The following is an 11,295-nucleotide window of genomic DNA, read 5'->3' as shown; positions in this document are numbered from 1 at the left end:
CCTCCCGCCAGCTCCACCTTGGTCCTCAGTCGCTCCGGCTCCGCCGCGGCTCTCCGGATCTCCGCCTCCACCTTGGTCGCCAGAGCCCTCGGCTCCACCCTGGCCCCCCGGATCCTCGGCATCCCCCTAGCTCGTTGGCTCTGTCTCCGCCTCGGGCTCCTCCTCCACCTGCTCCGCACCGTTGGTCGGCCCCCTGGAGTCGGCGGCCATCCCTCCTCCATGGCTCCTCCCACCGTCGGCTCCATCGTGGGCCGCTGTTATGGCTGTGGCCTAGGTCCTGCTGAGCTCCTCCTGCTCCGGGTCCCTCCTGTCTCCTCCCTCCTTCGTCGCCCCCCTGGTCTCTGTCTGCCGGCCTCCTCCCGGATAATCGTCCTCCTCCGGAACCTCCTCCCAAGTTCCCACCCATTCCCCTCCCCATGTTGTTTCTACGGTGCGAGGACGCACCTTCCGGGAGGGGGCGTTATGTCAAGGTTATGAACCTGTCTGTGTGTTTTTGCTCCCTGTGGCCCAGTTTCTGTCTCCCGTTGATTGTGTTAATTTGATTCCAGGTGTGTCTAGTTCTTCCCCCAATTATCCTGTGTTTAAAAGCCCTAGTCCTTTCGGTCAGTGTTTGTCAGTTCTGATCGTCATTCCATGTGTTCCTGTGTCTCCTATGTACCCCTTGTGTTTGGATTATTAAAAGACTGTGGTTTGAAGCTATCTCCGTGTCTCCTCGCTCCGTGTGAATTGTGACAATCATTATTTATGTATGAATTTTTTATTATTATTATCATTTTGGCATCAAACAAAAAAAAACAGTATCCTAACACTTTATTTTTGTGCCTTTGTTACACGTTACATGTAGCCTACTTACCAGTAGTAAATCCTAACCCTAAGTAGCCTGTTGTTTATTTATTAATAGTACTTAGTACTTATTTGTGTAATTACACTGTAAGAAGGCCACCTTAATTCTAACATACACCTTCTGGTGCTACTTGAGGCCCTCTCCGCAGCCTCCATGATGTTCTTGATGGCTCTTCTGCACTGCAGTCCTTTAACACCAAAAGCTTTGATGGTTCGCTGTAGTGATTTGCCGGCAAAGCCCCGAGTGACGAGTTCTGGATAATTAGCCTTCTTGCGCTCATGCGCTTCCTCCATCCGGTCTTCCCGGGGGACGGTAAGTTCCAGTAAAACCACTTGCTTTATCGACACTGATGTTAACACCATGTCTGGGCGGAGCAAAGTGTTTGCGATGTTCTCTGGGAACTTAAGCTGCCTTCCTAGATCTACCTGGAGCTGCCAGTCCCATACGGTGGCAAGAATCCCTCTCGTGGAGCTAGGCCAACCCTGTGCCTTCTCCCCAGCTCTGATGTAGGTGATGTATTGTTTGGGGGCGTGCTGACTCTTACTTTTATAAAGAATATCTCTTTGGATTTGAGACTTTAGTCTTTGCAACTTTACAGATCTTTTTTATGCACCAAGAGCTTGTAACACTCCAAAGAGAAAGGAAAAATTGAAATCGCATCATATGACCCCTTTAAGACTTGATCATGGCGCCATCGGTATCACCCTTCCCCCAATACCTTCGAACAACAACTGAGTGCTCCAGGGTACCCCTCTTCTGGCACAGTTGGCACTCTGGAGTATTTGCCATTCCCCAGCTATACAGGTTGGATGGGCTGGGGAGAACATCATAAACTGATTGGATGAGAAACTTAATACACAATGGTTCAGCTCTCCAGTGCTCCTTCCAAGTGATCTTGCGAGGCTCTGCTCCCATCTGGTCCAGGCTCCTTGCTTGTACGTGCCGACCATCTTGCTATAGTGTTCTTCCTCCACCTCTGCTCGTATTTCATCCTGTACCAGTTGACGTTTCTCCTTCCCATTTGGATTTTTTCATAAAGTGGTTGGGGAAAACTGCCCAGCCCTGCCCACCCCACTGCCCACCAAGATGTTATGCTGCAGCCGTGCCTCCGCTCTATCTACAGCAAACTGTGCCTGCCACTTCCTACCGGTCTTCACAAGAATTCCTGCAGTCGCTACTTTAATGTCGGAGGAGTCTCGGTACACATCATAACCTCCCTGGCTCGAGTTACTTTGAACTCCTCCACTAGGCCACTGATAGGAAGCTACAGCTTGGTGGAATGCCCATACAGGGCAATGCTGCTTAGAGAGCGAGGGAGCCCCAACCACCTCCGGAGGAACTGACTGATAGTTTTCTCTGTGGCTTCCACTGTTGTCATTGGCACCTCATACACTAGAAGAGGCCAGAGCAGCCTTGGCAAAACTGCATGTTGATATATCCAGGCTTTGAACTTTCCTGGAAGCCCCGATTTATCTATCACGGTGAGCCTGGCAGTCAGATCGCTCCTGGTTTGTTGCATTGTGGCTGTGTCCTTCAGGGAACTGTCAAAGATCTTGCCCAGGCTCTTGACCAGTTTTTCTGTCACTGTTGGAATCTGAGTCCCTCCCGGGGTAAATCAGAACTGGTCAGCCACTTTTCCCTTTTTCAGGACCAGAGACCTGGACTTGGCTGGTTTCTTAAAACTCATCCTTGCCCATGCAATGAGCTGTTCCAGTCCTCAAAGAAGCCATCTACACCCAGGAACAGATGTTGCTGTCACCGTTAGGTCATGAATGCTCATGAATGCTCTCCGAGTACCAGATCTAGTCTTTGGCCCTCTACATTCCACCTCCGCTGACTTGACGATCATGTTCATGGCTGATGCAAAGAGTGGCACTGAGATTGTGCAGCCAGTGATTATACCCTTCTCCAGCCGGTGCCATGAAAATATTAGTGACCCTGAGGAGACTCTCAACTTAAAGTCACTGTAGTAGTCCCGAATTATGTTTCTAATCATCTCTGGAACATGGTGTCTTGTCATTGCTGTCTCGACGAGCTTGTGTGGGATGGAACTATAGGGTGTGTGATATTGACAAGTCAAGTCAAGTCACCTTTATTTATATAGCGCTTTTAACAATACAGATTGTGTCAAAGCAACTCTTGTCAGTGAACAACGGCTCTGTGTAGTTAATGCTGCTCCATGTGAAAGCCCGCATGTGATGGAGATTTACCGCTGATTACAGAAACGGCTTTCTGACAAGATGCCCGTTAAATATCGCATGCGATTTATCGTGCAGCCCTAATTTTAACCTTTTATGGACATTTTTACCTCTATAAAGCCATTTTTCAAGTCACCTTTATTTATATAGCGCTTTTAACAATACAGATTGTGTCAAAGCAACTGTACAGCATTAATTAGGAAAATAGTGTTTCAATAATGCAAAAAATGCAACAAAAAAAAAAAAGATATTTTCTTGTATTTTAAAGATAACGATAATTAGACGATATTTTGCTGAGTGTGTTATTGTGTTGGTATCTTAAGGACTACCATGGACAGCTGACTCCTAAAGTTTTTGATATTCTTCATATTTTGTGTGGTGGTCAGTTCACACTGATAGAAATTTATCTTTTCCAATAAGTTTAAATTAATTTTAACTAGGGCTGCACGATAAATCGCATGCGATATTTAACGCTAAACATAAAACGTTGAATACTGTTATTTGAAATTATTTAAATAATGAAAAGAAACTTTAAATGTGAAATTAAAACCGCAGTAGGTGGCAGCAAATCACTGTTAATAAGCGAGTCATTGCGATTGAACCGAATCATTTAAACGGTTGATTCATTCGGGAGCGAAACACCGTCATGTTGCTCAGAGACGCAAAATAGCGCTGTGGCTGTGTTTGGAATAATTTTTGTTGTCGAAATAGAACAAAAACAGACAATATGGTGTCTAATAAGTCTCTTAATTAACTTCTTGTTTTTTTAACTGTTGTAAAAAATCGATATTGGGGCCTACGATTGTAATCATGGTAGCTGTTGGAGAAAGAAACGGCACTCTTTGTGTGATATTGATTAACTATATGAAATGATAGAAATATATACATTTTATGTCCCCATGTATTGAATTGGTGATCATTCTAAATGTATTGTAATAGACTGAATCATGCAGTGAAAGAACACACTCTAAATGCGCACTCGCACTAGTCTAGACTTTACGTAGCCTAATGTATGCGTGCACTCTGTAGGGGTGTTTTGAATCATTTTTTGAATGGTCAAATCGCACATCGTTAAAACAACAATTACGATATTATCGCAGACGATATATATCGCACACCCCTAGATGGAACTTTAAAAAAAAAAAAAAAAAGTGTAACCAAAATAACAATTAACATTTAATTTGTATTAACATATATTTATTTTATATTAAATATTTTAAACATATTTATTTGTTATTTTAAATTATCAAAATTATCCTTATCTTATTATAATATAGGCTATATATCTTAATAAAAGACAAAATTGCTCTCAGGGATGAAGAAGATCCATTGTTAGTGCTTTTTTAAATTAATGCTCAAAACAATATACAGACAATAACAATGAGAAGTATAAAATAAAACGGAGAGAATGGACAAAATAGGAGAGGAGAAATTAAATACAGTGATGTAAATGAAAAATACTCGCGGGTTTTGAAAACTACAAGTCGTTAAATCTGGAAAAGAACGAAAAACAAATAATTTTGCTTTTTTTTTTGGTGATTTCAAATATAAACATTGGCTACCAGAAATCCCTCACTCTGCCTTTAATGCATTTCAACCATAGATTTCAACGCGAGTGGTCTGCATTGACCTGGCTGGGCGTCGTTGCGTCAGTAGATACAGCGCGTTCACGCATTGCGGCACGGGTGCGCGCACGTCGCTGTCACTCAGAGTTGGTTGTAGGAAATGCGGACACGGCGAGATGTCAGCAGGGCCGTGTCTATCTCTTCCAGGGATGCTACCCGTTTGACATCTCAGATGGTTTCCTGACATTTTTAAAACGCAACGCACAAGTGTACTCAATGTCAACAGTGATACGGATCTGTTGGCGCGCGGATGAGTGGGAACCCCGTACGGAGCGGCAGTGTTTAACGTTAGCTAACACCGTTAGCCCAGCAGCACACCACCCTCCACACTCAGAACCCCAACCGTACTTTAGGCTTTATCATTAGAACTTTTCTACCGGCCCAGCGGCTTACCAGCGGCCTGTCTCGCTCGCGCCTTTACATCCGTTCAGCGGCGGCGGGGGGGGCGGTCACGGTAACCGGAGCAGACAGGAGCCCCCCCGGTACGGACGGACGGACGGACAGATCCCACAGCTGCGGGTGAGTCTGAATAATGAGGAGGATGATGAGCACGCTCTTCTCTTTTATCTCTTCTCAGAGCGAACAGATGTGACAAAACAGATGAACACAATTAATAGCACTAAGTTATTTTCCTGCGCCGTAAACCGGGAAGTTGAGCTGATCGGCCGCACTGCCGTTACTGTAGACATGAGCTAGCAAGTTAGCAGGCCAAATTCAACAGCTAAATGAGTATATTACAATAAAGAAACTTCTCAATTTCATACACATCTTATGTACCATGGAGTGAATGGTGATTCTCAGCATAATAAGGGCATATTTGTGTTGTTGAGAGGATGTTGCGTGACAGATCGGACAGCACGATTAGCAGCTTTAGGTTAAACTTGGCAGTCACAAATCCAGCGACTCCTGCGGGTTAAGCAGTCTCAGGTGCTATCTGCTCACTTGTGTGTTTTATGACTGTAGTCTTGCGTTTAAAATCGTAATGTATTTTGTGTAGATGTTGGCCTTTTTAAATGGAGGTTTCCCGGTATCCGGTAGCGTATTATTGTCCAGTCACCTCACATGTGGTTAATTACACCACAACTGACAGCTCACACGTTTACACCATTGCCTTTTTAAAAAACTGACACTGAAAGTACATATGTGTGGTTTGTTTACAACTCATTCGTCCCCACACTTTAGATATTATTAGGCTTGGAGACCCGGAACGAGCACAGTTGGTGTGTATGGGTGGAGTCCCACAAAGTAGCATTGTCCGATTCATGAACGAATCGTTCTTTTGAATGGAATCTTTTTTAGTGAATCGATTGAACCGGTATGAATGATTCATTCTCGATTTGGGCTTTTTAATCGGTCCGAGCTGTTCGCGAGTCAACAACTTACTGACTGGTCGAACTGACTCCAAGAGTGTTTGGAGGATTTGACTGTTGGGGAAGAAAAAATACAGTAAGAATCAAATAGCAGCATAAATGTTATAAATGTATGACAGGTTTATCATCACCAGAGGTGTAAAGAGTACCTAAAAACCATACTTGAGTAAAAGTACAGATACCTTACAGTGAAAATTACTCCACTACAAGTTACAAGTCACCAATTCCAAAACAACTTGAGTAAAAGTTTGGGTGAGTAAGGGCAAAATGCACAAGATGCAGTACTTTCAGTGACCTGTAATAGGCAGTATCACGTCTTTTGTAGCAGAAATAAATTGCTGCAGAAAAAGCTAGGTCCATGCAAAATTTAATGTGTAACTGCAACACTCATTTCAAATGTAGTGGAGTAAAGAGTACAGATACTCATTCAAAAATGTAGTGAAGTAGAGAGTAAAAGTTGCTAATATCTTTGATACTCAGTACAACTACAAAGTATCCAAAAAGATACTCAAGTACAGTAACTAATTACATTTACTCCAATACTTTACACCTCTGATCATCACATACAAACAAAACGTTTTTCAGCCAGAATGTAAATTAGTATTGGCTCATGAAAATGATAATTTATAATTAGTTACCAAATTACTTTGGTCTTTTTGAGCTGACTTTATGAGCATGGTTAATTACGCTGTGTAAAATGAATCATTGACTTGTTTTTGCACCCGTTTGAAAAAAAAACAAAAAAGATTTGTGAAAATGAGTAAGGCTTTCCATATCTACCACAAAAAAAAAAAACTCCTGATGAGTTTTGCATTGAGGTTATTAATAGCTGGTTGTGAGATAATGCTTTATAACACGCTACTTTTTAATAGTCATCTGACTTCTGTGAATCTTCCATCAGATTTTTTTGTAGACACCCCACAGTTTGACCATCATACATGGGCTGTGTGTCCAAACCTACTGAGCTGTCTGCCTAGACAGCGTTTGGGATTCACAGGCATGTTCGAATGTTCAGCCACATTGCTTCTTTCAAGGAACCACTTCCTTTTCACCTCCTGTCAGCATCTGTACTCAGACACATTTATATATAGATCATGAGGAAGTCTAGGTGGCAGATCTTAGTGTAAGAGGAAATAGTGGTACCCTGTTCCTATACATCTAAACTGGACCTGTATTACTAGCGCAGCCTTACATTGTAATCAAATCACTGTAGTTTGTCTGCGTCTTCATAATTCACTATAAATGAGACTCTTTGTGAAACAGATCACCATTGTCTTTACTGAACAATACAAAGGTCCTCTGAATGTTTCTTACTCTTGAGGATATGGTTAAATACAATGCATCATGTCACATGTTGTTACATTTTATTTATTTTAATAGGGGTTATGCGCAACAGACTTCCGTATTCTGTTAACCGGGTCTCGTCGCTTCCGGTTCAAGCGTTTTGCATATGCTTCGTTAAATATGAAGCAGTTTTACTCAAGATGCCTTCAAAGTACATACCAGAGATGATCATAACCAATGTCCATCACATATGCGGACTGATATCTAAAAGTTTTTCTTATTTTTATTCTTTTCACATTTAGATATAAAAATTGAATAAAACGTCAACAATAAAAACAGCTAGCTAGTTTAACTGATTATCTTAAAAGTCCATAGATATCGCTATTATTTAATACGGCTGTTAACACGTTCTCCGACAAGCGGAAGCAATGAGACCTGTTTTCCGGGTTTGGTCAGGTGATGTTCGACATATACCCTATTCTTAATTTAAGTGTAGACGGGTTGTTTATGTGGTATAATTTTTGCATAAATGGCTGGTTGTCTCCTCTTCATCTTCTGCTGTATTGTATTTTTTGTGGTTATACTCTACTCTTGTTATAGCAGCCTGTATGTTTAGAAGTACATTTATTTGAGATGGGTCATATTTTGTTAGATCTTCACGTTTTCTTCAATTGAACGGAGAATCTATAAAAACATAACTTTTAATGTGGTTGTCAAAGTGACTGTTTAAAGGTAGACCACCAATAAATAGTTTGGGGTCAGTCAGATTTTTTTTAAATGTAATATTTATTTTATATTTATTAATTCAATTAAACTGGTTAAGACTAATTTAATACTTACTCAGCAAGGTGCATTGGAAATGAAAAAGTTGCTGTAAAGACTTTTATAATGTTACAAAATATTTAATTTACAGGATCAATTGCATTTATATAATAAAAAAGTGTCATTTTCAATTGTGATACAGTTTCACAATATTTCTCTCTTTACAGTATTACTGATCACCAGCCTGGGTGAGCATAAGAGACTTCTTTCAAAAATATTTAAAATTCTTACTGACCCAAACTTTTGTGTGTTGTAGTGTGTTGTAGGCTAACAGAATGGGTGAACACACAAATTCACAGGTGCGTCATGCCTGAGACAGCCTGGATAACACCTAATTGTGTAACAAGGCTGTCAATCAAACTCATCAAGAATTATGCAAAAACATTTTATTTATTTTAATATTTGAGATGTATAGTTTTGTAATTGTGTTAAAATAGGTTAAACAACAATTATTTAACAAATATTATATATGTATAAGAAACTGGGCGGGCCTATTCATCATAGTGGGCGGGTCGATGCCATTCAGGCCGGTCCGCTGGCTACGCCCCTGAGTCAGAGTGCTCAGAGATTGTTTTAGGCAACGCCTTTTTAGTTTAATGCCTTTTAGGTGTGTATGTTATTATTTTCAGGTGAAACTAATGAGTAAATTTTTTCTTTGGGGTGCTATGATGTGAGACATGCTTGTGGAATTTGACAGAGGATTTGATACAAAAAATTCTACATGAATGTTTTCTTTCTTTTCCTGCAAACTGTGAGAGTATTTGTCACATCTAAACACCTGCTTCATTGCAAACCATTCACGAAATGAGTTCATGCTTTTAATGATATCACAGTGTTTGTTTTTATTTTTGTCTTCTAAGGAATAATTACTGACTATATAATTCTTGTTTCTCTTTTGATCAGTTGTATCAGTGAGGAGCAGCTATGGCTGAAATCACCACCCTCACTCCCTCCCCTCCCAGTATGGCTGACCCATCAGTCCCTGCTCCCTCCAGCCCACAGCCTCTCCCCTCAGAATCTCCCATCCCAAAATCATCTCTCTACGGGGACCGAGCCATGATGGGAAACCCAACATTACAGGCAAGCGGAAAAATCTCTTCTTCTTGGGAGAGCACACCGGGCAAAAACAGTGCCGCTCTCTCTTCAACAGCATCAGTGAGCGCTGCTGGTCCTCCTGAAGAGGTACTAGCTGCTCCAGATGGAGAGAGAAATGGGAAAAATGATTTAATCGGCCAAACAGAGCGACACACTGAAGCACAAGAGCAACAGATGCCATCATGGCCTGAACTTAATCCCAGTCCTAATCTCTATCCCAACGTTCAAGTCAGCCAGACTTCCAGTCCTGCTCCCCCCGTGGACATTCCTCCTCAGTTTACATTTCCTGCTCCCATTTCCAATCCAGCCCCCTCTTCACAAGACTCCAGGCAAACAGAAGCACAAACAGTCCCCCAGCACGAGTCCGCCCAGAACCCCGAACCCAACACTCCCAGCACTGCCAAGGTGACCCCTGAGCCCCCCTGCACACCCTCCAAGGCTGAGCCCCCAGCCGTACTGGTGCAGGAGTCCGCTTGGTCAGTGGTTCTGCCCTCTGCTTACTCGCGACCAGCCCCGGACACGCTCAGCTACCTGGAGTCAGCCAGCCTAATGTCGGGCACGCTGGAGTCTCTGTCGGGGCTCGGCGAGGACGGCAGCTCTTTTGGGTCAGACTCGGAGATCAACGGTCCAGTGAGGCGTACTGATAAATATGGCTTCCTGGGAGGAGCACAGTATAATGAGGGCAGGTGGGTGTGTGTGAACTAAATGACACAAAACCATATTCTCAAATGTTATTTTTATGGTTTCCTTATAAGCACTTAGAGCAAAGAGACACCACTTTAGTTTATAAGAGCATTTGGCATATTTCAGCAAGTAAATATTTGTGGTATTTTCCCCTGTAAAAATATATACCTTTCCTGTAAACATATTGAACATTTTCTGCATTTGAGTTTCGACTATACAGAGTAGTCAACTTAAATAATTCTAAGATTAATATAATATTATTTTAAAATAAGTTTACTTAAAATTAATGGAGTTAATGTTACTTATCAAATTATAGCTCAAATCAACATGAAACACTTCATAAACCATTTTTCTTTCATAATCTGATGTGTTTTCAAGTGATTCAGGATATTCATCTGAATATAGCAATGATTATAGCAATGCTGTTTTACAGTATTTGACCATCAAGTTTCCTAAAGACCAGACTAGTTTTGTGATCTATCCTTGTCTTCCAACTTCTAGTTTAAACTTCAGTAGCAAGAATAGTTTTAATGCTCGTTCGCACCAAGAACAGTAACTTGAACAACAACTATAAAGATAACTATATTAGCATCCACATTAATGCACAACAACATTCTGTAAGTGTATGCTGCGGTTATGTCCTCTGCCACTATAAATGCTCATGCTCTTTAACATCAGCTGGATTCTGATTGGGCAATGTTTTTTATTGCTCATCAGCTGGAAAAAGTAGTTCTGAAAGTGCTCTAACCAATATGTCGTTATCATTTAGTTGGTGTTGTTGACTTCCCTTTCTCATTAAATTAGACTATTATTAGATTATTTAAACTTTATAGTTACAGTTCTTCCTTGGTTGTGAACTGGTTGTGAAGTTCGTAAATTTGATTAATTTTTATGAATCGGTTCAAATTGTCAGTTACAAAGAATCAAATTAAAACTATGATTCTTTTTCACGATTCATCATCACTACAAATATTCCAAGAAATCCAGTTTCCAGTTTTTTTTATATATTAATAATAATATTTATTGAATGCATTAGTAAAATAAAGTAGGTAAATATAGATATTTATTGTGTATTGTCATTTTCTATAAATAAAGGTTATGAATTACAAATTAATAGTGTTAATTTAGTGCAAAACATTGGGGGAAACGAGCACTGATTGTTTTAAACTAGTGTTTTAGTGTTTTTAAGCCATTTCTGAACAAGTGCATAAACATGTATATTGAATATTGTCAAAGGCAGAAAAATATTGAGAGATTTAGTTTAAATCGCTCATCCCTATGAACATATATTAAGAAAGTATATGATTTTATGTTGACTGCAATTGTATTTGAGGCTTGTTATTTATATAACTAACTAATTATATATATATATA

At 40.8% G+C, this 11,295-nt stretch overlaps 1 protein-coding gene across 1 annotated transcript in view; it reads left to right on the top strand.

Moving 5' to 3' along the window:
- The first annotated feature begins 4,723 nt into the window (after positions 1 to 4,723).
- Positions 4,724 to 11,295, top strand: part of LOC107737756 (TBC1 domain family member 10A-like) — a 13,714-nt gene continuing 7,142 nt past the window's right edge. Inside the window, exons 1-2 of the mRNA XM_016549370.1 lie at positions 4,724 to 5,186; positions 9,047 to 9,924. Coding sequence (XP_016404856.1) covers positions 9,068 to 9,924 — 857 coding nt within the window. The 5' untranslated portion in view covers positions 4,724 to 5,186; positions 9,047 to 9,067. The remainder of the gene's footprint in view (positions 5,187 to 9,046; positions 9,925 to 11,295) is intronic.

Source organism: Sinocyclocheilus rhinocerous, unplaced genomic scaffold (genome assembly GCF_001515625.1).
Source record: "Sinocyclocheilus rhinocerous isolate Xijiao unplaced genomic scaffold, SAMN03320098_v1.1 scaffold43, whole genome shotgun sequence".
Classification (NCBI taxonomy): domain Eukaryota; kingdom Metazoa; phylum Chordata; class Actinopteri; order Cypriniformes; family Cyprinidae; genus Sinocyclocheilus; species Sinocyclocheilus rhinocerous.
The sequence above is the reverse complement of the archived record's forward strand: the minus strand, read 5'-3'. Positions and strand labels throughout refer to the sequence as shown.